Source organism: Rhinopithecus bieti, unplaced genomic scaffold (assembly GCF_001698545.2).
Source record: "Rhinopithecus bieti isolate Rb0 unplaced genomic scaffold, ASM169854v2 scaffold_34310, whole genome shotgun sequence".
NCBI classification, from domain to species: domain Eukaryota; kingdom Metazoa; phylum Chordata; class Mammalia; order Primates; family Cercopithecidae; genus Rhinopithecus; species Rhinopithecus bieti.
Genome location: NW_016814622.1, coordinates 1,397,638 through 1,424,860, shown reverse-complemented (window position 1 = coordinate 1,424,860; position 27,223 = coordinate 1,397,638). Strand labels below are relative to the sequence as shown.

The following is a 27,223-nucleotide window of genomic DNA, read 5'->3' as shown; positions in this document are numbered from 1 at the left end:
TTTTTTTTGAGACGGAGTCTTGCTCTGCCACCCAGGCTGGAGTGCAGTGGCCGGATCTCAGCTCACTGCAAGCTCCGCCTCCCGGGTTTACGCCATTCTCCTGCCTCAGCCTCCCGAGTAGCTGGGACTACAGGCGCCCGCCTCGTCGCCCGGCTAGTTTTTTGTATTTTTAAGTAGAGACAGGGTTTCACCGTATTAGCCAGGATGGTCTCGATCTCCTGACCTCGTGATCCGCCCGTCTCGGCCTCCCAAAGTGCTGGGATTACAGGCTTGAGCCACCGCGCCCGGCTGCTCCCCACTCTTAAGTGAGTCACTCAGCAGCCGTCTTGGTGATCAGATCCACTGTCACCATACAGCAGTGCTTGTGTCTGAATAACCCTTATTTACTTGGTAATTGTCGCAGAGCACAAGATTTGAGATGCCGGCATATTGTTATACTTGTTTTATTAGTTATCATTCCTAGTCTCTCGTTGTGCCTAATTTATAAATTAAACTTTATCATAGCTATAAATGAAAACTTGTCCCTTGGTATCGATAGGAGATTGGTTCCAGAACTACTACAGATACCAACATTTCAGGATGCTCAAATCTTTTATATAAAATGGTATAATAGGTTGGGTGCGGTGGCTCACGCCTGTAATCCCAGCACTTTGGGAGGCTGGGATGGGCGGATCACCTGAGTTCGGGAGTTTGAGAACAGCCTGACCAAAATGAAGAAACTCCATCCCTACTAAAAATACAAAAAAAAAAAAAAATAGCTGGGCGCAGTGGCTCACGCCTGTAATCCCAGCACTTTGGGAGGCCAAGGCGGGAGGATCACAAGGTCAAGAGATCAAGACCATCCTGGTTAACATGGTGAAACCCCGTCTCTACTAAAAATACAAAAAATTATCCAGGCTTGATGGCGGGCACCTGTAGTCCCAGCTACTTGGGAGGCTGAGGCAGGAGAATGGTGTTAACCCAGGAGGTGGAGCTTGCAGTGAGCCGAGATCGAGCCACTGCGCTCCAGCCTGGGTGACAGAGCAAGATTCTGTCTCAGGAAAAAAAAAAAAAAAAAATAGCTGGGCGGGGTGGCACTTGCCTGTAATGCCAGCTACTCAGGAGGATGAGGCAGGAGAATCCCTTGAACCCAGGCGGCGGAGGTTGCGGTGAGCCGAGATTGCGTGACTGTACTCCAGCCTGGGCAACAAGAATGTAACTCCATCTCAAAAAAACAAAAAACAAAATGGGCTGGGTGTAGTGTCTCACATCTGTAATCCCAGTACTCTGGGAGGCTGAGGTGGGTGGATCCAAGGTCAAGAGATTGAGACCATCCTGGCCAACATGAGAAACCTCATCTCTACTAAAAATACAAAAAAAATTAGCTTGATGTGGTAGCACACACCTGTACTCCCAGCTACTCGGGAGGCTGAAGCAGGAGAATTGCTTGAACCCAGAGGTGGAGCTTATAGTGAGCCGAGATTGCGCCACTGCACCCCAGTCTGGGTGACAGATGGATACTCCGTTTTGAATAAAATAAAATAAAATAAAATAAAAAAATAAAACAAAATAAAATATTATAATGGTGTGATAGACCTGGGCAACACAGTGAGAAAAAAATTCTACCAAAAAAATTTTTTTAATTAGCAAGGCACGGTGGCGTGTGTCTGCAGTCCCAGCTACTTGGGAGGCTGAGGCAGGAGGATGGCTTGAACCTGGGAGGCTGAAGCTCCAGCAAGCCATGATTGCGCCACTGCACTCCAGCCTGAGTGGCAGAGCAAGGCCTTGTCTCCAAATATTTGCAAAAAACCTACTTGCATTATCCTATATGCTTTAAGTCATCTCTAGATTACTTATGATACCTAATACAACGTAAATGCTGTATGAACAGCTGTCATACTGTACTTTTTTTTTTTTTTGAGACATAATCTTGCTCAACAGTTGCCCAGGCTACAGTGCAGTGGCACGATCTCGGCTCACTGCAGCCTCCGCCTCCCAGGTTCAAATGATTCTCCTGCCTCAACCTCCCAAGTAGCTGGGATTACAGGCATGCACCACAATGCCCAGCTAATTTTTGTATCTTTAGTATAGACAGGGTTTTACCATGTTGGCCAGGCTGGTCTCAAACTCCTGACCTCACGTGATCCACATGCCTCAGCCTCCCAAAGTGCTAGGATTACAGGCATGAGCCACCGCGCCTAGCCATTATGCTGTACTTCTAAATTTTTCTATTTTTGGCGGTGCACAGTGGCTCACGCCTGTAATCCCAGAACTTTGGGAGGCTGAGGCGGGCGGATCATCTGAGGTCAGGGGTTTGAGACCAGCCTGGCCAACATGGTGAAACCCCATCTCTACTAAAAATACAAAAATTAGGCATGGTGGTGTGTGCCTGTAGTCCCAGCTACTCAGAAGGCTGAGGCAAGAGAATCGCTTGAACCGGGAGGCAGAGTTTATAGGGAGCCGAGATCTTGCCACTGCACTCCAGCCTGGGCGACAGAGTGAGACTCCGTCTAAAAAAAAAAAATGGTATTTTTTATTTTCAATATTTTATTATGTTTATTGTTTTCAATATTTTCAATCCATGGTTGGTTGAACCGAGGATGTAGGGGAGGGACAACTGTGTAGGGAAAAACATAGTGTACACACAGGGCTTGGTACTAGCCTCAGTCTCAGGCCTTCACTGGGGGTCTTGGAATGTATCCCTCGGATAAAGAGGGCCTACTCTGTCTCATATGTTACTGTTAATACACATACAGGGCACTCAAAACTGTGTCCGTACTCAGGTTGAGGCAGGAAGACTGCTTGAGGCCAGCCTGGGCAACACAGCGAGACCTCATCTGGGATAGACAAAGGCCAAGACCATCCCCACCTGGCTGTGTGGCCCCAGAGCTGTGACTTACCTGCATCTCAGTATCTTCCTCTCTAGTGTGTGACGGCAACCGCACACCTCATGAGGCTGCACTCCGTCAGTGTGGCAGGAGGGGTGGGGCTGGCACAGAAGTGCTTGCTTGTGGTCGCTGCTGTTAGGGTGACCACGGGACTACCCCGCAGGCAGGGGTACCAGTTGCTGCCACCTGACTCCATTGACACAGGTTCCTTGCACTTGGCTCAAACACCCCCAGGCCAAGGCTCAGCAGGCAGCAGAAGCGCTATAATGTCTGCTAAGCAGGGCATGGTCCACATTGCAGCACTGCAGCTTGTTACCGAACATACCACTAAGTCCAGGTAAAGAGGCAGAATACCGAATTCACCACACTTACCGAAAACCAAGTGGGTGTTTCATAAATACTCAGGAGACTGACTTAAACTAAACCCATTTTGATGGTACACTTCCTGCCATTGCATAAACACTCTGAGAATTAAATACATTAGAGAAATTCTCCCACAATACTGCCTGCCTTACAAATGAGATTTAAGTTTGAGACTGGCAGAACTGAAATCACAGTATTCTGCTGCTTGCACTTTAAATTCAATCACTCGTTTTTCTGCACTGCTGCAGAATATTCCAGTGAAGGCCAGTGAGTGGGTAGGCCACCACAGCCTTATCCGTTCTGCTAGTACTGGACATTTCCATTCTTCCCATTCTTCTGCAATGAAAGATCCTGCTGCAAAGAACACAGAGCTGAACTCTTCCCATGTTTCCCACATGAATTTTTGTTGTTGCTGTTGGAGATGGTCTGGCTCTGCCACTTAGGCTGGAGTGCAGTGACACAATCTCGGCTCACTGCAGCCTCCACCTCCTGGGCTCAAGCAATCCTCCCACCTCAGCTTTCCGAGTAGCTGGGACTACAGACACATACTGCCAAACTTGCAAACTTGGCTGTTTATTTTTATTTTTATTTTTTTTCGAGATGGAGTTTCACTCTTGTTGCCCAGGCTGGCATGCAATGGTGCGATCTTGGCTCACCACAACCTCCACCTCCAGGGTTCAAGTGATTCTTCTGCCTCAGCCTCCTGAGTAGCTGGGATTACAGGCATGCACCACCACGCCTGGCTAATTTTGTTTTTTTTTTTTTTTTTTTGAGACGGAGTCTCACTCTGTAGCCCAGGCTAGAGTGCAGTGGCATGACCTCAGCTCACTGCAAGCTCCTCCTCCCGGGTTCACGCCATTCTCCTGCCTCAGCCTCCAGAGTAGCTGGGACTACAGGCGCCCGCCACCATGCCTGGCTAATTTTTTGTATTTTTAGTAGAGATGGGGTTTCACCATGCTGATCAGGCTGGTCTCGAACTCCTGACCTCATGATCCACCCACCTTGGCCTCCCAAGCGCTGGGATTACAGACATGAGCCACCGCGCCCAGCCTAATTTTATATTTTCAGTAGAGACGGGGTTTCTTCATGTTAGGCTGTTCTTGAACTCCCGACCTCAGGCGATCCACCCGTCTCGGCCTCCCAAAGTGCTGGGATTACAGGCGTGAGCGACTGCGCCTGGCCTTAATTATTTTTATTTTTAAATTTTTTGTAGACACAGGGTTTCACCATGTTGCCCAGGCTGGTCTCAAACTCCTGGGCTCAAGTGATCCACCCACCTCAGCCTCCCAAAGTGGTGAGATTACAGGTGTGAGTCACGAAGCCTGGCTCTCCACATGAATTCTTACACATGATTCATGAGCATCACCTTCCTGCTTCCTGGGATATGTGTAGTATGTTTTGCTAAATCCTTCTGGAAAAGGGACTGAGGATTTTCTACTGCCATCCACCTTTGATGTAACTCTACCAGCACTGAGTCTCAAGACTGAAAACATTCCCCCATGAATTGAGTAAGCATGAAATGATGACTTCTTGTTGAATCAGTGGCTGAGATCATGCCACTGCACTCCAGCCTGGTGACAGAAAAAATCAACAAATATGCCTTGTAAAATTTAGAGTTTGAGCAATTTTTTCTTCTTGTAGTCACGTTACTTGTCTATAAATGTGTGTTATTTCTGCAAATTTGTGGCAGGTTTTCCTGAAGTCCAAATTGCCCATGTCACCTTTGCTGCCAGCACTTGCCCTTCCTCGCATTTCCGGAACACTGATCCCTGTGTCTGCCCAGCCCTCTGATCCTTTGCCAGCAGGCCTGCTCTTTTGCCTGCTTCCTCCCGTCTCCATGGCAGCAGCCAGGCTCTCTGCACAAGCCCCACCTCCGCCTCAGCTAATCCGGCACCTCCCAACTGGGCTGGTGCCAGCCTGGGGAAAGGCAGCCTCCTCAGCTGACTGCTTCCTTGAACTTAGGAGGGATAAACAAGGAGGCAGAGAAAGCCAGTTTATAGCATGAGAAAGGTAAAGCAGTGGCCTAGGAGAAAAGTTTAAACACGAGGAAGAAATTGCTCTGGTCTTAGCGTCTGAGCACAGGCCATGACTGGGGCCAGCTCCACCCTCCCCTGGGTACTGAGCCACCCCCACATCTGCTCAGCAAACTCTCCTGTCCAGAAAGGTGGATCAAAAGGAGTCTGAACATAGATGTTTTCAGCTTTTATGTTCTTGAATATCTCTATCTTGACCCTCAAGCTCAGGAGGGTATCATTCCTCCAGATAATAGAGAGTCTGTTATATCCTATTAGATGCTCTACAGCTAGGAACTATGTATCTAACTCTTTAATCCATAAATAATCGACTTACTTTTTTTTATTTTTTTGAGATAGAGACTCGCTCTGTCACCCAGGCTGGAGTACAGCGGCGCGATCTCAGCTCACCACAACCTCTGCCTCCTGGGTTCAAGTGATTCTCCTGCCTCAGTCTCTTGAGTAGCTGGGATTACAGGCACCTGCCACCACAACTGGCTAATTTTTGTACTTTTAGTAGAGACGGGGTTTCACCATGTTGATCAGGCTGGTCTCAAACTCCTGACCTTGTGATCCGCCCGCCTCGGCCTCCCCAAGTGCTGGGATTACAGGCGTGAACCACCACGCCTGGCCTGACTTTTAATAATTAACTTTTTTGGCCAGGCATGGTGGCTCACGCTTGTAATCCCAGCACTTTGGGAGGCCAAGGTGGGTGGACTACTTGAGCTCAGGAATTTGAGACCAGCCTGGGCAAAATGGCAAAACTCCGTCCCTACAAAAAACACAAAAATTAGCCAGGTGTGGTGCTGGCGTGCACCTGTAGTCCTAGGTACTTGGGAGGCTGAAGTGGGAGGATCACTTGAGTCTATGAGGTCAAGGCTGTAGTGAGCCCAGATGGTGCCACTGCATTCCAGCCTGGGAGACGGGGTGAGACCCTGTCTCAAAAAAAAGAAAAAAAAATTAATAATAATTAACATTTTGACCCACTGGAACATATTTGTATTGCAGGGAGAACGAATCTAAATTTGTTCTTTTGGGCCAAAGGTTTCTCCAACATCACGTATTCAACAAAGCTCCCCCTCTCTTGGCTCTTGGGGACCTATATCCTCACGCATTGGTGCAACCGTGTACAAGACATGCTCTGGCCCAAGGTGACACGCCTGCTGCCCCACTCCCACTGCAGGCACTGTGGCCTGCTAACTTTCAACAGCTGCCAGAGCAGGCAGCTCCCTTCATGCTTCCCTTCCTTAACACATCCTGTCCTATTACCAAATTCATTTTCAAACCTAATTTAAGGCCAGCCGTTCAATACTCAGCAAAGCCATCAACAGGATTCTGGGACCTTAGTAAGAATCAAAACAACAACTCTCATTTGTCAGGAGAGTGGTTGTCTCCAAAGCACTTCCAAGGCATGAGCCGACCTAGTCCTACCTGATACGACAGACCTACCGACATGGCATGGCACATGTGGTGCGCACATGCACACACGCACACACACGCGTGCACGCACACGCACACACATGCACACACACGCGCGCACACACACGCACACCAGGTCAGCATGGAATTCGTTGACACCCATGGAGCGTGGTGAGGCCCAGGGAGGCTTTGCAATCTGACTCCCGAGGTGAGAATCCAGGCCACACCACATTCTCACTGTGTAATTTTGGGGAAGCCTCAGGTTGCTCTTCTATAAAACGGTAAAGATAACAGTATCTACTTCACTGGGTCACTGGGAAATGCAACAGGTGATATATGCACAGGACTTGCACAGTGTCCAGCACAGGACCCGAAACTGGGAGTGCTCATTCTCATGCTTACTGTTGGATGCAGCATCTGCTCCAGCTCTGCCCTGCAAGTCCCCACCTCTCCAGCGGCCAGCAAACAGCAACAGAGGTCCTGGCACGGGGGTAACTCAAGCTCCCAGCCCTTTACTTTAAATGAATCAGGTGAGGTAAAGGATTAGTAGGAATGGCACTTTAGCCCAATGACAGACTTGGCTTTTGGGGTCGTTGATTTTGGATTTTCTATCAGAACATCATTTTGGCAGCAGACATCTGTTTAATGAACAGCATGAGATGTCACTCAGGCCTAACAACAACACCAAGAGAAAATAAGGAAAGGCTATTTTGAGCAGTGAACTGAGAGCAGGGATCAGCAGAGAAGCTGCTTTGGAGAGGGAGAAGCTGCAAAGGCTGAGACCTCAGGATGGAAGTCAAAGGTCAGAAGGTGGTCATCCATCATAACCACCTAAACTCCTGAGAGAGAAGAGGGAGCTAGAGATTGGAGAGCCATGCTTGGGAACCGGGTGTGCAAAAGAACCTGGACAGGGGTGTGCCGAGCACTGCCCCAAAGCAGGCCAAGAACTGCCCTGAACTTCCCCACTTCTCTCACCGCCCTTGCTTTACCTTCTCATGGACTTGCTCAAACCCAAACAAAGAAAGCAAAAAAAAAAACCCCAAAACACCCAAACAAATGCACTAACCTGATTCAGTTCTCAGGCCCAGGCCTTTTAGTTTTTTAGTCTATGAGTGGAATTAAAATTCTTCATTTTTCCTAAAAAAAAAAAAAAAAAAAAAAAAAAAAAGGCTCTCAGAACTTTCTCTCTGTCTTTCCATTTTCTCTTTGCTAGAGCACCAGCTCACGGATGTCCTGGAAAGTGCAGATGTGGGATTTTCTGAGAAGCAAGGTGCACCCATCTTCGAAATGCTCATTTTAAAACCCTCTGATATGTGGTTAAAAGTTCTGTTTATAACAGGATTTGAAAAGATGTTCAATAAACTTGGGAGACACTGTTTATAAATCCACAGAATAGGTCAGGTGCAGTGGCTCACACCTGTAATGCTAGCACTTTATCACCTGAGAGCAGCAGTTCCAGACCAGTCTGGCCAATATGGAGAAATCCCGAGACGGGCGGATCACGAGGTCAGGAGATCGAGTCCATCCTGGCTAACACTGTGAAACCCCGTCTCTACTAAAAAATACAAAAAACTAGCCGGGCGATGTGGCGGGCGCCTGTAGTCGCAGCTACGTGGGAGGCTGAGGCAGGAGAATGGCGTGAACCCAGGAGGCGGAGCTTGCAGTAAGCTGAGATCCGGCCACTGCACTCCAGCCTGGGCGGCAGGGCAAGACTCCGTCTCAAAAAAAAAAAAATCCACAGAATATGATAAATATACCCCACCTGACACAGCCCACTCAAATGGCAAATCAAAGTTTAAATGTTGCCAGGCACAGTGGCTCACGCCTGTAATCCCAGCACTTTGAGAGGCCAAGTCAGGCAGATCACCTGAAAGTCAGGAGTTCAAGACCAGCCTGGCCAACGTGGTGAATCCCCATCTCTACTAAAAATACAAAAATTAGCCGGGTGTGGTGGCGAGCACCTGTAATCCCAGCTATTTGGAAAGCTGACGCAGGAGAATCATTTGAACCAGGGAGGTGGAGGTTGTGGTGAGCTGAGATCACACCATTGCACGCCAGCCTGGGCAACAGGAGTGAAACTCCATCTCAGAAAAAAAAAAAAAAGTTTAAATGTTTTTCTTCTGGTTTAGACTATTTATGCCTTTTTCTTACACAGTTTATTTATAAGTATCTTGTTAAGAATTTTGAATTCTCGGCTGGGCACGGTGGCTCATGCCTGTAATCCCAACACTTTTGGAGGCTGAGGTGGGTGGATCACAAGGTCAGGAGATCAAGACTATCCTGCCAACATAGTGAAACCCGGTCTCCACTAAAAATACAAAAATTAGTTGTGCATGGTGGCGTGTGCCTGTAATCCCAGCTCTTTGGGAGGCTGAGGCAGAAGAATCGCCTGAATCTGGGAGGTAGAGAGTGCAGTAAGCTGAGATCATATCACTGCACTTCAGCCTGGTGACAGAGTGAAACTGCGTCTCAAAAAAAAAAAAACAAAAAACCCAACAACAACAAAAAAATGTTTTTGAATTCTCAGGAAGAATTCAACATGTCACAAAAACTGGGTTTTTTTTTTGAGTCAGGGTTTCACTCCTGTCACCCAGACTGGAGTGCAATGGTGCGATCTCGGCTCATTGCAACCTCCGCCTCCCAGGTTCAAGCAATTCTTGTGCCTCAGCCTCCCAAGTCACGGGGATCACAGACATATGCCACCACACCTGGCTCATTTTTATATTTTTAGTAGAGATTAGGTTTCGCTACGTTGGCCAGGCTGCTCTCAAACTCCTGGCTTCAAGTGATCTGCCCATCTCAGCCTCCCAAAGTGCTGGGACTGCAGAGCTACCATGCCCCACCTAAAGAAAACTGGTATTCTCATAAAGACAAACACACACATATGTGTGTGTAAAACACGTACTTCCAGTTCTGGCTCTGCTGCTCACACATTGCTTCCTTCAAAGTCTCAAGATCTGTGGTTCTACGAATGCCCATCTCTTATATATAGTTACATACTAGTTTTTAAAATTACATGCGTATATATACACACATCCACACATACATACAGTGTGGGGGAGGGACTGAGACAAATCGCAAAGCAAATACTAAATATCTAGCACCCTCAAGTGGCCAACTGTGTTGTTTCTCATTCTGATCTAAAACTGAAACTCACCTTACTAAAAGTCAAATTCTGGTTTGCCCAGAACTGTTGATTCCATTCTTGTGTTTCTTGTCTTAATTTTCTAAGCTTTTGTTCCGATGGTGATTCATTTTCAGGTATGTAAAAGTGAACAGGTCGAAGGTTTGAATATTTGTCTGGGGGTCCTATCCAATCATGGCAAGACTTTCTTGGAGGGCAGAATCTTGACACCTTTAACAAAGTAAATTGGATTAACATACGACAAAACGAGCATCTAATATTATAAAATGCACAATCTGGATTTATTTATTTATTTATTTATTTATTTATTTTTGAGGCGGAGTCTCGCTCTGTCGCCCGGGCTGGAGTGCAGTGGCCAGATCTCAGCTCACTGCAAGCTCTGCCTCCTGGATTTACACCATTCTCCTGCCTCAGCCTCCCGAGTAGCTGGGACTACAGGCACCTGCCACCTCGCCCGGCTAGTTTTGTATTTTAGTAGAGACGAGGTTTCACCGTGTTAGCCAGGATGGTCTCGATCTCCTGACCTCGTGATCCGCCAGTCTCGGCCTCCCAAAGTGCTGGGATTACAGGCTTGAGCCACCGCGTCCGGCCCTTATTTATTTATTTAGAGACGAGTCTTGCTCTGTCGCCAGGCTGGAGTGCAGTGGCGTGATCTCGGCCACTCCCAATCCTCCCAAAGTGGTGGGATTACAAGTGGGAGCCACCAAACGGGGCCTAGTTTCTGGTTTAAATAGTAACAGCCCTTTCCCAAAACTCAACCACCTTTGCTAAGCTTTCTGAAGCTAATGAGAGACCCCACCAGGCTAGGAAGAGGTGAGGAGTCTGAATTCGGGTAAGGTGCCAGCCGTCATTCCAGAGGTCACAAGACCTGCAACTTCTCCAATTACTCCTGCATCTCTATTGCAGAACCTAAGATTGGTCTTTTGAGGTATCTTTTCAGGTGTTTTGCAAGTCCAACGTGATGGCTCCTCCTGGACCCGCCCAGAAGCCACTCTGGCAGGAGGATGATTCCCACACCCCTGTGATTGCGCCCTGACCAATCGGCAGCAAGCACCCACTGCCCAGCCACCGCCACCCCTTACTCCAAACTATTTCAGAAAAACTCTAGCCCCCAAATGCATGGAGAGACTGACTGGAGTAATAACTCTTCTATGTAGCATGGCCGGCCTCACATCAATTAAACTCTTTTTTTTTTTTTTGAGACGGAGTCTTGCTCTGTTGCCCAGGCTGGAGTGCAGTGGTGTGATCTTGGCTCACTGCAACCTCCACCTCCCAGGTTCAAGCGATTCTCTTGCCTCAGCCTCCTGAGTAGCTGGGATTCCAGGCACGTGCCACCAGGCCCAGCTAATTTTTGTATTTTTAGTAGAGATGGGGTTTCATCATGTTGACCAGGCTGGTCTTGAACTCCTGACCTCAGGTGATCTACCCGCCTTGGCCTCCTGAAGTGCTGGGATTACAGGCATGAGCCACCGCGCCCAGTCCTAAACTCTTTCTTTACTGCAAATGCCATGGTCTCCGTGAACTGATTTTGTTTGTGCAATGGGCAGGAAGAACTGTCAGGGAGTTACAGTGGGAGAACCCACTATTCAAGACCTGAAACTATACTGCTCATCGTCAGGGTTAAAATATACTGATTTGGGGAGGGGGGAGGGATTGCATTGGGAGTTATACCTGATGTAAATGACGAGTTGATGGGTGCTGACGAGTTGATGGGTGCAGCACACCAACATGGCACAAGTATACATATGTAACAAACCTGCACGTTACGCACATGTACCCTAGAACTTAAAGTATAATAATAATAAAATAAAATTTTTAAAAAAATACTGATTTGATGCTGGATCAATTTAGGAATCCTTTTTAGAAAGTAAAGGCAGGAATGCAATACAGACCTTCAACATTTTACCCATCAGTCTAAAAACTATATACAGGCTGGGCACAGTGGCTCACGCCTGTAATCCCAGCAGTTTGGGAGGCCAAGGCAGGTGGATCAAGAGGTCAGGAGATCAAGACTATCCTGGCTAACACAGCGAAACCCCAAACCCTGTCTCCACCAAAAAAATCAGCCGGGCATGGTGGCAGGTGACTGTACTCCCAGCTACTTGGGAGGCTGAGGCAGGAGAATCGCTTGAACCTGGGAAGCGGAGGTTGCAGTGAGCCAAGATGGCACCACCGTACTCCAGCCTGGGTGACAGAGACTTTGTCTCAACAAAACAAAACAAAACAAAACAAAACAAAACAAAACAAAACTGTATACAATCACCAAATTTCCCATGAAAACAATAAAGCCTAAATTTCCACAAACGATTATTTTTTCTTTTTTTTCTTTACCATACATTCAGACAATGTTCATGGGCTTCTCCCCCAAGTCTTTGCATCTGTGGTATTTGGCTGTTGGTAGAAACTAACGTGAGTCTCACAAAAGGCATGGCACCAGGGTCCACCCCCTAGACTGTGGCCCAGGACAGCGACTCCTTCCCTCCTCCAAGCTGACCCGGGTGTCTGCTGCTCAGCGGGTTTCATGCTAACAGTGCATGACCACTGTCCAGGCCTGTGCCTGCTCTTTTCTGCTCACAGGCTCCCCATCAGGAAGTGTTTACAGGAGCCACCTAACAATTAGCTGCTTTTTCTAGCTGCCCACATATCACAAAGCAAGCTCAGAGAGGCGTCAGCAGTGTTCAGTTACTTTTCCATATTTATCTTCTAGTTATCACTCACATAAACTGCTTTACGATAACCAGTATTTTCAAATCATTGTTTGCCATTATGTGAGAGATGTTATCTTCCTTTGTACTTCCCTATAACCACATGTTTCTGCCTTTATTCACTGAGGAGCTGCTATTTAAAAGGGAGGAGAAGCAGCTTGGGGGAGGAAAATGTCCTTTGGTAAGAGGAAGAGCCCTTTGTAGTGTGAGGAATTACCATAATTGCTGGTTTCCACAGTACAAGCTTATGATTCATGGTGTCCCATTGGCTATGCTGGGAGGCTCTTCTATCCGGCCCTCGTGTCTGCAGGTGGGGGTGGGGGGGCAGCTAGACCCTCACAGTTTCCTGAGAAGCAGCCTCAGTTCTGCCCTCATCACAGTGAGGCACATGTGCATTCCTGCTGGTCAGGCCGAATCTGCATCTCTGGGTCTGGGAGGGGAGTTAACTTTCCAGTTCTTGTGAAAATCTTTTTTCCGCCAGGTGCAGTGGCTCAGGCCTGTAATCCCAGCACTTTGGGAAGCAGAGGCAGGTGGATCATTTGAGGTCAGGAGTTCGAGACCAGCCTGGCCAACATGGTGAAACCCCATCTCTACTAAAAACACCAAAAAATAAGCAGGGCATGGTGGTGTGCACCTGTAATCCCAGCTACTTGGGAGGATGAGGCACAAGAATTGCTTGAACCCGGGAAGCAGAGGTTGCAGTGAACCAAGATCGTGTCACTGCACTTCAGCCTGGGTGACAGAGTGAGACCCTGTCTCTCTCTCTCTCTCACACACACACACACACACTATACATATATATATACACACACACACATATATATCCTTTCTTCTTCTTTTTTTTTTTTTTGAGACGGAGTCTCGCTCTGTCGCCCAGGCTGGAGTGCAGTGGCCGGATCTCAGCTCACTGCAAGCTCCGCCTCCCGGGTTCACGGCATTCTCCTGCCTCAGCCTCCCGAGTAACTGGGACTACAGGCGCTCGCCACCTCGCCTGGCTAGTTTTTTGTATTTTTTAGTAGAGACGGGGTTTCACCGTGTTAGCCAGGATGGTCTTGTTCTCCTGACCTCGTGATCCGCTCGCCTTGGCCTCCCAAAGTGCTGGGATTACAGGCGTGAGCCACCACACCCGGCCCTCCTTTCTTCTTAACTGTATATTGGTAGGCTGGACAGCCCCACACCAGGGTTCTCTGTGCTAGCTCTGCAGTCCAGACCTTGCTCTCCAGCTCCCTCTGCTTTTATTAAGCTCCTGAGTACTCCACCAAGGAGCACTCCCACCCCAGCATCTCTCCCTCCAGAAGCCAAGATTTGGAAGGGGAGACACTGAGATGGTTCCCCTGCACCCTGTTCCTGGAAGTGCACGTACATGACACAAAGCTACCATGGGGAAACGGCCAGGGAATAATGAAGAGAAAATGTTAGCAAGTTCCTAGCATTCTTGCTTCCTGTTCTAATTCTCAGTTCTATAAAGGCTTTGAGTTCCCATCTGAGAAGCAGTCAGGAACTTCCATATTTGCTGAGGGTTAGGGTCCCCACTCCCCTATTCTACACAGATGCTAGACAAATCCACAAACCCGATCCAGCAGTATAGAAGAAGGATAATCCACCAGAATGGCAAACACTAGAAAGTCAATGAAAACAGTCTCCTAATTTCAGGAATGCCAAAGACATGGGAGAGCTATCCAGGCTGGAACACTTTCACCCTACACTGGAGTGACCACAGCAGGAAGCCACCCCTGCTGCAAACACATGTTAATTATTTTTATTATCTTTAAGGCCCTAGTCAACCATCTCTTTCCCACCACCACCAGACACAAGGCCTGCACCTCAGTATTGTCGAAAAATGATGAGACAATTTGTCTAAAGATTGTCTTTAGACATTGTCTAAGGATGATTATTTGTGGGCTGGGCTTGGTGGTTTACACTTGTAATCTCAGCACCTTGGGAAGCCGAGGCAGGTGGATTGTTTGAGCTCAGGAGTTCGAGGCCAGCCTGGGCAACAAAGTGAGACCCCATCTCTACAAAAAAAAATTTTTTTTTCGGTCTCTGTACGGAGACTGTAAAACATTGCCAATGCCGACTATATTGCAAGTCATCACGGCAGGGTATTGGGAAAAGTTTTCAATTAGCAATAATCACACCTTGGATAAATCTCATTGGCTACAACACTGCTGCTGTGCAAAGCAACAAAAATTTTTTTTTTTTTTGAGACAGAGTCTCGTTCTGTTGGCCAGGCTGGAGTGCAGTGGCGCAATCTCGGCTCACTGCAAGCTCCGCCTCCCGGGTTCACGCCATTCTCCTGCCTCAGCCTCCCGAGTAGCTGGGACTACAGGCGCCCGCCATCTCGCCCGGCTAGTTTTTTGTAGTTTTTAATAGAGACCGGGTTTTACCGTGTTCGCCAGGATGCTCTCGATCTCCTGACCTCGTGATCCACCCGTCTCAGCCTCCCAAAGTGCTGGGATTACAGGCTTGAGCCACCGCACCCGGCCACAAAAAATTTTTTTTAAAAATCAGCCAGGCGTGGTGGCACGTGCCTGTAGCCCCAGCTACTAAAGAGGCTGAGGCAGGAAGATTACTTGAGCCAGGGAGGTTGAGGCTGTGGTAAGCTGTTTGTGCCACTGCCCACTTCAGCCTGGGCAACAGAGCAAGACCCTATCTCCAAAAAAGGGAAAAAGATCGTTATTTGTGGGCTTGTTCCAACCCTCCTCCTCTCAGAAGTTCTGTGCCCGGCAGGCAGGCCCAGGGTGGTGCTCCCCTTGTATCATCAGGAGACCCTGCCTGGAGCTGCAAACAATTAACTTCCGATAGATTCCCAAAATGGGCATAGCGGATTCACCCTTTCTCCATAAGCATCAACCTGTCTGTACCTGCGCCACCATGCAAAGGCCAAGCACCGCTCTAGGCACTAGGGAGGCATGTGTTAGCATGCAGAGCTCCTGCCTGGAGAGCCATCTGTGCATGTGTGAAAAGAGGCACACACATTTATTTCTGTATCACTGGCACCTCATGAAGAACCTGTGCAGGAAATACAAACCACCCTGAGACAAATGTTTCCACTGGTGTTTCAAGCACCATAACACAGGACACAGTTTTCAAAAATACATAAGAGACTTTATCAGATGTCTTGCTTAAATCAATATGCAATAGATCACACTTTTTTTTTTTTCTTTTTGAGAAGGAGTCTTGGTCCCTCGCCCAGGCTAGAGCGCAATGGCGCGATCTCAGTTCACTGCAACTTCTGCCTCCTGTGTTCAAGTGATTCTCCTGCCTCAGCCTCCCAAGTAGCTGGGATTACAGGTACCGCCATCAGGCCTGGCTAATTTTTGTATTTTTGTAGAGACAGGATTTCACCATGTTGGCCAGGCTGGTCTTGAACTCCTGACCTCAGGTGATCTGCCGGCCTCAGCCTCCCAAAGTGCTGGCAAGGTGTGAGCCACGATCCTGGCCGGATCACTTTTATTTACCAGTTTAGTAACTCTAACCAAAAAGAAGATGGGGTTAAAATGACCTGTTCTTATGAAAACTCTGGTTCAAATGACTTGCAGGTTCTACCAGTTACAGAAAAATTCAAACCTTAGTAAACAATCCATAGAAACAGAAAAAGAAGGTATACCCTACAGCTCATTTTTGAAGCTAAAAGTGACTTTGGGCCAGGCACAGTGGCTCACACCTGTAATCCCAGCACTTTGGGAGGCTGAGATGAGCAGATTACCTGAGGTCAGGAGTTCAAGACCAGCCTGGCCAACATGGTGAAACTCTGTCTCTACAACAAATACAAAAATTAGCCAGGCGTGGTGGTAGGCACGTGTAATCTCAGCTACTCAGGAGGCTGAGGCAGAACTGCTTGGACCTGGGAGGTGGAGGTTGCAGTGAGCTGAGATCACGCCACTGCACTCCAGCCTGGGTGACAGAGTGAGACTTTGTCTCAAAAAACAAACAAAAAATCTGGATGTGGTCAAAGGTCTAGAATATAGCTGTCAATTTACAAGAAAGAGGTCAGAGGAACATGCTAAATTACACCATGGAGACACAATCAGCAAAATCCAGACTGTAGGAAGTTTTAAAGGACATGTGATCCCCTCTCCAAATAAATTGCTTAAAAAAAAAAAAAAGGTGAGGAGGTGCTACTCAGGAGGCTGAGGCAGGAGAATAGCTTGAACCCAGGAGGTGGAGGTTGCAGTGAGCTGAGATCATGCCACTGCATTCCAGCCTGGGTGACAGAGTGAGACTCCATCTCGAAAAAAAAAAAAGGTGGGGAGGTGATGGAAGCAGAACCTATGGATTAAAAAAGAGCTAAAAGGGAGTATGTCTGAACCAATTCTGGTTTGGGAACTTCCAGATTAAAGAAAAAAAAGAACTAAAAGAGCCACACTAATTCTTACATGCAAACAAGTTTAGGAACCAGCGATGCAAACTACATAGGTAAGACATAAGCAGGCATGAAGTGGCTAGGGAACAGAATTTAAAAGTCTAATTTGGCCTGTAATCCCAGCACTTTGGGAGGCCGAGACGGGCGGATCACAAGGTCAGGAGATCGAGACCATCCTGGCTAACCCGGTGAAACCCCGTCTCTACTAAAAAATATAAAAAACTAGCCGGGCGAGGTGGCGGGCGCTTGTAGTCCCAGCTACTGGGGAGGCTGAGGCAGGAGAATGGCGTAAACCCGGGAGGCGGAGCTTGCAGTGAGCTGAGATCCGGCCACTGCACTCCAGCCCGGGCGACAGAGCGAGACTCCGTCTCAAAGAAAAAAAAAAAGTCTAATTTTTTTTCTTTACCAAAAGCAGTTATATTTCTGAAAAGCTGAGTTTTAAAGATGGATTTGGAAGGAAGAATGGTGCCTAACTCTTAAGTTCTATAATGTTTTTCAATTAAAAGCTGGTGCTGGCTGGGCACGGTGGCTCACACTTGTAATCTCAGCACTTTGGGAGGCCGCGGCGGGTGGATCACCTGAAGTCAGGAGTTCAAGACCAGCCTGGCCAACATAGTGAAACCCCATCTCTACTAAAAAAAGAAAAAAAAAATTAACCAGGCGTGGCGGCATGCGCCCGTGATCCCAGCTACTCGGGAGGCTGCGGCAGGAGAACTGCTTGAACCCAGTAGGTGAAGGCTGCAGTGAGCTGAGACTGCGCCATTGCACTCCTGTCTGGGCAACAGAGCAAAAACTCCATCTCGAAGAAAGAAAAAACAAAGAAGGCAGAGAGGTCTCTCATCTTGAGAACAGACCCATGGTAAGACTTATTTTACTTTAACAAGAAGTCTAAGGCTGAGAATGGTGGCTCACACTTGTAATCCTAGCACTTTGGGAGGCCCAGGCAGGCGGATCACTTGAGGTCAGGAGTTCGAAACCAGCCTGGCCAACAGGTGAAACCCTGTCTCTACTAAAAATACAAAAAAAAAAAAAAAAATTAGCCGGGCATGGCGGTGGGCGCCTGTAATCTCAGCTACTGGGAAGGTTGAGGCACGAGAATCCTTTGAGCCCAGGAAGCAGAGGTTGCAGTGAGCTGAGATCACGCCACTGTACTCCCGCCTGGGCGACAGGGGGAGACTCTGCCTCAAAAAAAAAAAAAAAAGAAGTCTATATGACAATGGAGAAATCCTTATTTGGGTGCTGTTGTTTCTTTCCAGCACAAATTCACAAAATAAGCTAGGGAAAATCCTCCCCCTGGGAAATGTCTGGGTTGATTTCCAGTTTGCTCTCTTAGAGCATTTTCAGACACCTGCTGTATCTCTCTGCCCAAAGACGGAGATGCTGGGTGGGTTTCTATGTTCTAGGAATAGAAGGCAAGGGCTTGGCCACTGTAACACAGAACTGAGTCAGCCACTTGGGCGTCTAAGTTGACAAGTTGCCCTGGTAACTTCTTGTTTAAATTGTAAACTAGACAGACCTTCAAAGCTACAATTATAAAAGTGTGCTAACAGCCACAGCCCAACAGAAATGAAAATGTACAAGCAAGTACATTTGCAATTTTTAATTAGCTTTTTTTTTTTTTTTTTTGAGATGAAGTCTCCCTCTGTCGCCAGGCTGGAGTGCAGTGGTGCGATCTCCACTCACTGTAACCTCCCCCTCCCGGGTTCAAGCGATTTTCCTGCCTCATCCTCCCGAATAGCTGGGTCTATAGGCGTGCGCCACTACGCCCAGCTAATTTCTGTATTTTTAGCAGAGACGGGGTTTCACCATGTTGGACAGGATGGTCTCACTCTTGATTTCGTGATCTGCTCATCTCGGCCTTCCAAAGCGCTAGGATTACAGGTGTGAGCCAGGGAGCCCGAACAATTTTTAATTAGCTCTTTTTTACACTTCTTTAATTATTGTTTAAACCAAGTTTTCCAGCCTCCTTCATTAGCCTGTTTGGTATTTGCATGCTTTGCTTGAATATTTTATCTCCAGCCCATTCCACACCGTTAGTCAACATTTTCATCTGACAGATGGAATCAAGGCCTAGGCCTCCCTTAAACAAAACATCCCTCCCAAAAGTATGACTTATAAAAATTGCTTGCCACTCTTTCTTGCTACAGACATTCTTTGCGCATCTTTGGCCACTAACATGCACATACCCACACATAGTTTGCAAATAAGAACAACTATTGAACGTGAAGTGCTACAAAAGTACGATGATAAAGTATAAAGTGTTCACCGCTTGAAGAAAAGCTCTAATAATTTTAACAAAGCCAAAACACACACACACACACAAAAGAAAAAAAATGCACGCTAAGCCAAGAGCTCTTTAAATATAAAAAATAATCATTCTCGGGAACAAATCAAGTAGGTACAAACTTGCCAGGTGACTCTGTTATGCTTAAAGGTTCTGGCTATCAACAGTCTCCGGCGTGGCGGCGGCACCCTCAGTCCCATCCGACCGAGAGCGCGGACGCGGAAGCCTTGGGGCTGCGAGACTGTTCGGGATAGGACGCGAGCGCACCTGCAGAAAGGCCTGAGGCGGCTGTGCATGGCAGGCAGCGGCCCCGAGGCCCGGGTTTGTCTTTCCTTCCGGTCACCCCTCCCGGTCCAATATCCCCAGGCGCTTGCTTACGCCGCTGGGCGCCGTATCCCTGCGCTCGGCGCCGCGCTCCGGAGCGAGTTGACAGCCGCGGCAGGCGAAGGAGCGGCTGAGAGCGCGGAGAAGACTCTTCTTCCCCGCCCGCAAGGCCACCATGGCCCCACGCCCCCTGGCTCCCGCGGCGCACGGCAGCATTGCGACGACGCGAGAGGCCGCTTTACGGCAGGGTCGCGAAGCCCGAGGGAGGGCGGCGGCGCGGTCGACAGTGCGCTTTCCCCGCGGTACGACGGGCTACGGGAGCGGCGGGTGGAGCGGGCTGACCCGGGCGGCCACTCCTTGGTCGCTGGCACTCCAGGTTGCCTTGCCGCGTCGCTGGCGGTGGGCGTGGCGCTGTCGGCGGCTAGGCGCGGACGCCGGAGGAGGCGTCCCCGGGTTTAGGGGTGTTCGGCCAGGGGCGGGGCTGACTGGCCCGGGCGACTGCCGGAGCTGCGGAAGTCGTGGAAGCGTCGGCGACGCATCGCGCGATGGCGCGGGCGGGACAGGTGAGCGAAGCGCGGCGTGCGGCCTTTTCCCTCCGTCGCGGGGGACGAGTGGGGTCCCACCTCCGCGCGGGGCTCCCCGCTGGGCCACCCCTCCGCCAGCGCCCACCCCAGCGCAGCCTGTCGGCACAGGCCGAGCAGAGTTGGTCTCGGCGCCGTCCCCGTCCCTGGCTCGGACGCTGTCCAGGGGTGGTCGGGCCTTGGCTCCCCTCCTTCCCCGGCTTCCCCCGGCCGGGCCGAGGGCCCCTCGCGCGCCCATTGTGAGGTCAGGGCCTGCGGGCGCGCCCTGGCACCCAGGCCGAGACGCCCGGAGCGGCTGCTGCAGCCAGTAGCGGCCCCTTCACCGCCGGCCCCTTCACCGCCGGCCCCTTCACCGGCTGCCCCGCTCAGACCTAGTCTGGAGGGGCGCGAGGGATGCAGCTGGGGGCCCAGCTCCAGTGCCGCACCCCGTAAAGGGCTGATCTTCCACCTCGCCACCTCAGCCACGGGACGCCAAGATCGCAGCCAGCTCAGACCTCCTCTGGGTAAAGAGCCAAGAGGGAAGGGCGAGGCGGGGAGGAAGGAACTCGGGCCGCCTGCCCTCCGTGGCCTCCAGAACATCCACAGGGGATGGATGATGCGTTTCCATTGGTTACCTACCTTGAGCGAGCCGTTTGATAGAAGCCAAGAGCTTGAAACGTGCATTAGGAGATTGTGGACTCTCAGTGGGAGGCGAGTGAATGAATTATTCATAGTTACCACGTTTTCACAGGTTGTATTTTTTTGAGAGAGTGGAGCATGTTGGGGGCTGAGGAGGTGCTGGGCCTCGAAAGCCCAAGGTGGCGCCCTTCAGCGCAATCCCCGTCGCTCTTCGTTACCTGTGGGGTTTTTTATCTCTTCAGGGAGACATCTGGGAGGGAAGATGTGTGAGGAGCTAAAAGGGTGGGGAGGGGAAGTGCACAAAGGGATGGAGAGAAACGAAGAAGTGGGGACCTTGGGGATATCTGAGAGCCACTGGTTTTTGTTCTACTGGTTCAGTTTATTTTGCTTAGAGTTTCTGGAAACTAGGCATAGCTGTGTGGCGGGGCGGGGTACTGTTAGTGTTCGGAAGGTTACAAGAGCTATTGTTTCACCTTGCATAAAGGTGCCCTGCTGGTTCCAAATAGTTTGTGCCGCGTACGGTGACTCACACCTTAATCCCAGCACTTTGAGAGGCGGGGGCAGGCGGATCGTCTGAGACTAGCCTGGGCAATATAGTGAGACCTGTCTCTACTAAAAATAACAACATTAGCTGGGCGTGGTGGTGTACGCCTGCAGTCCCAGCTCCTGGGGAGGCTGAGGTGGGATGACTGCTCGAAAGTATACCTTTTTAAAATGAGAATTTTAGAATGACTTAGTATACCATTAGTGTTCTGCAGAAGCCTTGTGCTGTAATAAGTTATTCTTGTCATCTTTTAGTGCTTGTGAAACTGAACACAACAAAAGTATGGATATGGGAAACCAACATCCTTCTATTAGTAGGCTTCAGGAAATCCAAAAGGAAGTAAAAAGTGTAGAACAGCAAGTTGTCGGCTTCAGTGGTCTGTCAGATGACAAGAATTACAAGAAACTGGAGAGGTTTCTAACAAAACAGCTTTTTGAAATAGACTCTGTAGATACTGAAGGAAAAGGAGATATTCAGCAAGCTAGGAAGAGGGCAGCACAGGAGACAGAACGTCTTCTCAAAGAGTTGGAGCAGAATGCAAACCACCCACACCGGATTGAAATACAGAACATTTTTGAGGAAGCCCAGTCCCTCGTTAGAGAGAAAATTGTGCCATTTTATAATGGAGGCAACTGTGTAACTGATGAGTTTGAAGAAGGCATCCAGGATATCATTCTGAGGCTGACACATGTTAAAACTGGAGGAAAAATCTCCTTGCGGAAAGCAAGGTATCACACTTTAACCAAAATCTGTGCGGTGCAAGAGATTATCGAAGACTGCATGAAAAAGCAGCCTTCCCTGCCGCTTTCCGAGGATGCACATCCTTCCGTTGCCAAAATCAACTTTGTGATGTGTGAGGTGAACAAGGCCCGAGGGGTCCTGATTGCACTTCTGATGGGCGTGAACAACAGTGAGACCTGCAGGCACTTATCCTGTGTGCTCTCAGGGCTGATTGCTGACCTAGATGCTCTAGATGTGTGCGGCCGGACAGAAATCAGAAATTATCGGAGGGAGGTAGTAGAAGATATCAACAAATTATTGAAGTATCTGGATTTGGAAGAGGAAGCAGACACGACTAAAGCATTTGACCTGAGACAGAATCATTCCATTTTAAAAATAGAAAAGGTCCTCACGAGAATGAGAGAAATAAAAAATGAACTTCTCCAAGCACAAAACCCTCCTGAATTGTACCTGAGCTCCAAAACAGAATTGCAGGGTTTAATTGGACAGTTGGATGAGGTAAGTCTCGAAAAAAACCCTTGCATCCGGGAAGCCAGGAGAAGAGCAGTGATCGAGGTGCAAACTCTGATCACGTATATTGACTTGAAGGAGGCCCTTGAGAAAAGAAAGCTGTTTGCTTGTGAGGAGCACCCATCCCATAAAGCCGTCTGGAACGTCCTTGGAAACTTGTCTGAGATCCAGGGAGAAGTTCTTTCATTTGATGGAAATCGAACCGATAAGAACTACATCCGGCTGGAAGAGCTGCTCACCAAGCAGCTGCTAGCCCTGGATGCTGTTGATCCGCAGGGAGAAGAGAAGTGTAAGGCTGCCAGGAAACAGGCTGTGAAGCTTGCCCAGAATATTCTCAGCTATCTCGACCTGAAATCCGATGAATGGGAGTACTAAAATACCAGAGATCTCACTTTTGATATTGTTTTGCACTTCATATGTGCTTCTATGTATAGAGAGCTTTCAGTTCATTGATTTATATGTGCATATTTCAGTCTCAGTATTTATGATTGAAGCAAATTCTATTCAGTATCTGCTGCTTGTGATGTTGCAAGACAAATATCATTACAGCACATTAACTTTTCCATTCAGATCATTATCTATGATGTGGTGTGGTTTGTTTGGTTTGTCCTTTTTTTGTGTGTTTTCAATCAGAAAATGAAATAGAGGCAGCTTTTGTAAATTTAAAATGGGTTGTGCAAGCATTAAAATGCAGGTATTTCAGAATCTAGAACTAGGCATAACCTTACATAATACTAGGAAAATTATGAGAAAGGGGAAATTTTTGGTTAAATAGGAGTAAGGTTCAAACACAAGAAGTACATGTTCTGTTTTACTATGCTCGATGGAAGACATTTTTTTCACTTATTGGTCCTACCCAGCTTAATGGGGTGGGGTTTTTTTGTTTGTTGAGACAATCTGTTCTTTGTAAACATTTTTAGTTGGAAAAACAGCATCTGTGTTTTCCCCATGCTCTACATTTTAGAGAGAGGAATCCTGTTTTTGTGTGCAACATAAGAAAATTGTGAAAACTAATAGCCAAAAAACCTTTGAGATTGCATTAAAGAGAAGGGATAAAGGACCAGCAATAATATCTTATAAATTGCTTTTTCTAAAATCTGAGCTTATAGTTTTCCTTAGTGAGTAATTCATAAGGACGGGAACCTTTAAATGAAGTTAATGGGCTTTAAAAAAAAAGAAAAGGAAGCACCCATACCTGTAGTTGGAGGATGAAGACTGGAGATGGGTTTCCAGTGTCAGGTTATACTAAAACTAAGCCAAAAAGTCTGAATGTAGCATGTAATGGTTCTCTTCTGTGGTCCAAGGCTGTAAAATGCTCAACCTTGTCACACCTCCCCGGTGCTGTGTTACAACGTGAGGGTGGATGCTGTCAGTAACCCAGAGGGACCAGGCCTTCCTAGGTTTTCCTAGGCAGTCAGCTGTTAACCACTCACATGGTAAATATCAAAACCACACCTGCTCCAGGACTAATTAGTGAAACTTGCTCGGAATTAAAGGCTTCCTCTGGGTGCCTGCTGAACACCTGAGCTCATGTTACGGGCATGTGGTTTCTCTGTTGCCTGAAAGAGCCATTAAAGTCAATCCTGCATGAAGCGTCTTTCTTCTGCTAAAGGATGTGTATTTCCGTCAGTACTTTCTGAGGATTCAGTATGAAGTAATTCCCCGAAGTTCTGAAGTGCCTTGAGAACACGTTGGTCCGGGTGTTATAACAGACTCCTCCTCCGGGTCACTTTTTGCCTGGTCATCCTATTAGAGTGCATCTTTGGAAATCCAGGGTAATATTATTCTCTTTCAGAGATGCTAATTTGGTAACTTTGTGTAGGGAAATTGTCACTCTACACAGCTGAAAGTATGCTGGCTAAAGGAGTAGCCTTAAATACCTAAACGATGACAAAAGCATAGCCCTTAACAGATCTTCAGTTTGTCTCTCAGTATTTCCCGATCATGAAAATCCCTTGGTCTTTCCTACTAGAAATGTTTAGAATCACTGGATGGTGGGGTCAGAGGGCAGTCGGTGTTGAGGCTGTGAGCTCCCACACTACTGCAGGTCCAGCTCCTGGGAACTGCGGGCTCAAGGCAGGTCATTCGAATCCACGTTTTGGCCAGAGTAGTTTTAGGATTGCTTTTCTGTATCATAATTTTAGAATGCTCTTAAAATCTTGCGGAAGAGTTTTTATTTTTTATTTATTTATTTTTGAGATGTTGCCCAGGCTGAAGTGCAGTGCTGCCATCTCAGCTCACTACACTACAAGCTCCACCTCCCAGGTTCAGGTGATTCTCCTGCCTCAACCTCCTGAGCAGCTGGGATTACAGGCGTGAGCCACCACACCTGGCTAATTTTTGTATTTTTAGTAGAGACGGGGTTTCACCATGTTGGTCAGGCTGGTCTCGAACTCCTAACCTCGTGATTCGCCTGCCTCGGCCTCCCAAAGTGCTGGGATTATAGGTCTGAGCCACGGCGCCCAGCCCAGGAAGAATTTTTAAATTAGAGATCTTTAATTATACCGCCAGGAAATCCTGATTACACTTCAGGCACATTCTTCACCACAGTAGTACTTACATTTTTAATTTCATTATGTAAAGTTAAACATCAGCATTCCCTTTAAAAGTATCCATTGTTCTTTGAAAGTAGATGTCTCTGTGATGCTTTTGAAACAAAAGTGTTTGTATACCTTTTGCCAAGCTCTGGGCATCCTGTGTGAGTACAGGGTGCTCAGCTCTTCCACGGTCATTTTGAATTGTTCACATGGGTTATTTTGGTCATGAAAATGATCAGATTGACCTTGAATGACTGTCAGGCATGGCTTTGCTTCTGGTTTCAATCTGTTCTAGATCCTTGTACCGGATTATTCTACTCCTGCAGTGAACCCTAGTGACACCGGATTTAGCTCTTCTCGGCCCTCATGGGGAGCTGTTTGTGTTAATATGAGCTACTGCATGTAATTCTTCAACGGGGCTTGTCACATTGTGTTGTATTTTTGTGATCTTACATGAAAGGAATCTGTACTGCAAGTAAAACCTACTCCCCAAAAATGTGTGGCCTTGGGTCTGCATTAAACACTAATCCATGTTCATGCCAAAAATGACTGGGAACGTTCGCTTGATTTACATTCAGTCAGCGCTGCTTTCAGATCACACTTTATCCAAACAGGAAAGCCAGTCAGCCTATAATGAAGTAGTTATTAAAATAAATGTTATGAATATGTCTACAAAGTGTAGTGGTTTATTTTGCTAAAATGTACATATATTTGATATGATTTAGTTTGAGAAGCTCAGCCAGTTTTTCTCATTTGTTTGACTTTGACCATTTCTATCTGGTTTCTAAGGGTCTGAGCTTAGCTTGTATATGCAAGGTTTTTTTTTTTTTTTTTTTTTTTTTTAGCACAGCTTTTCAGCTTTTAATTTGTTGGGTATTTTTCTTTTAATACCTAGGGAAATATTGGCCATCAATTTTGACGTATAATGCAAGTGTGTTTTTCTAGTACATGGGTTCCTGTCCCCTCTCTGTCAACTCTGACTCCTGGAACAGTGTGTCTTCAATAATTCAATGTTATTTTGAGATGCATGTATTAGTATACCCTTAGTTATTCTTGAAATAAAACCAGTCTCTTAGCTTATGCTTGCAGTGGTGAAAGGCTGTGAGTCTGAGGTGTGTGTTCTTTATATATTTATATATTATCACCTTCATGGACTGTCTGACTTGAATGAGGAGTCCTTTTTTTTTTTGAAACGGAGTCTTGCTCTGTCGCCCAGGCTGGAGTGCAATGGCGCGATCTTGGCTCCCTGCAAGCTCCACCTCCCAGGTTCATGCCATTCTCCTGCCTCAGCCTCCCGAGTAGCTGGGACTACAGGCGCCCGCCACCATGCCCGGCTAATTTTTTGTATTTTTAGTAGAGATGAGGTTTCAATGTGGCCTCGATATCCTGACCTCGTGATCCACCTGCCTCAGCCTCCCAAAGTGCTGGGATTACAGGCGTGAGCCATCGCGCCTGGCCTTCTATTGTATTTTTGTTGTCTTCTCTGCCTGCTTTTATCTTTCAGGTGATCCAAACAGAGGCAGACTTTGCAAGCCTCGCAAACACATGATAGGCCCAGAGCCAAGAGAAATGATGTGTACAGTTAAAGAGAAACACTCTGGGGGAAATAAGAGCTTTTGAATAAATCCTCTACCACACGTGAGGATTTTTACCTGTTACACTGGAAGCAGCATTAACCAGGCTCCTAGCGTATCCTCGTGTTGCGCTGAGGATTGAAGAGTCCATTGTGCCACCAGTGGCCATGGAGAAATTCCAGTCTAATCAGAGAAGGGATGAGGGGAGTCAGCCACTCCTGGTCTGTCTCAGGTGTGAATGTCTGGTGTCAGGGCAGGTGTCAAGCGCAAGCCGGAGAAAGACCAGTGGCTTAGGGAGGGGTCTCACCGGGCTCTTCAAGGCTGGTTAGAAATAGGACAGGAGTTGGCCGGGCGCGGTGGCTCAAGCCTGTAATCCCAGCACTTTGGGAGGCCGAGACGGGCGGATCACGAGGTCAGGAGATCGAGACCATCCTGGCTAACATGGTGAAACCCCGTCTCTACTAAAAATACAAAAAACTAGCCGGGCGACCTGGCGGGCGCCTGTAGTCCCAGCTACTCGGGAGGCTGAGGCAGGAGAATGGCGTGAACCCGGGAGGCGGAGCTTGCAGTGAGCTGAGATCCGGCCACTGCACTCCAGCCTGGGCGACAGAGCGAGACTCCGTCTCAAAAAAA

General features: G+C 47.9%; 2 protein-coding genes across 4 annotated transcripts in view; one reads left to right on the top strand and one right to left on the bottom strand.

Annotated features, from left to right (window-relative positions):
• COA8 (cytochrome c oxidase assembly factor 8) overlaps positions 1-19,727 on the bottom strand; it is a 30,412-nt gene extending 10,685 nt beyond the window's left edge. The window contains 3 exon segments of the mRNA XM_017851512.1: positions 7,728-7,787; positions 9,815-10,016; positions 19,540-19,727. Of these exon segments, the coding sequence (XP_017707001.1) occupies positions 7,728-7,787; positions 9,815-10,016; positions 19,540-19,701 (424 nt within the window). The 5' untranslated portion in view covers positions 19,702-19,727.
• A 126-nt stretch (positions 19,728-19,853) lies between these two features.
• On the top strand, positions 19,854-26,108 carry BAG5 (BAG cochaperone 5). 3 transcript variants are annotated; one of them, XM_017851511.1, is made up of 2 exons: positions 19,854-20,048; positions 21,483-26,108. In XM_017851511.1, exon 2 carries the CDS (start codon positions 21,511-21,513, stop codon positions 22,852-22,854), a length of 1,344 nt encoding a protein of 447 aa, XP_017707000.1. In that variant the 5' UTR covers positions 19,854-20,048; positions 21,483-21,510; the 3' UTR covers positions 22,855-26,108. The 3 variants fall into 3 exon arrangements, with proteins under 3 accessions (XP_017707000.1, XP_017706999.1, XP_017706998.1); XM_017851510.1 differs by lacking the exon at positions 19,854-20,048 and adding an exon at positions 20,056-20,569; XM_017851509.1 differs by lacking the exon at positions 19,854-20,048 and adding an exon at positions 20,056-20,756.
• Positions 26,109-27,223: the final 1,115 nt, after the last annotated feature.

Bases quoted from the DNA above. Each gene is read 5' to 3' on its own strand.
- BAG5 (XM_017851509.1), top strand. From the start codon at position 20,659: ATGATGCGTTTCCATTGGTTACCTACCTTGAGCGAGCCGTTTGATAGA. The intron at 20,757-21,482 runs GCGAGTGAATGA...GTCATCTTTTAG, and splicing joins TTGTGGACTCTCAGTGGGAG to TGCTTGTGAAACTGAACACA.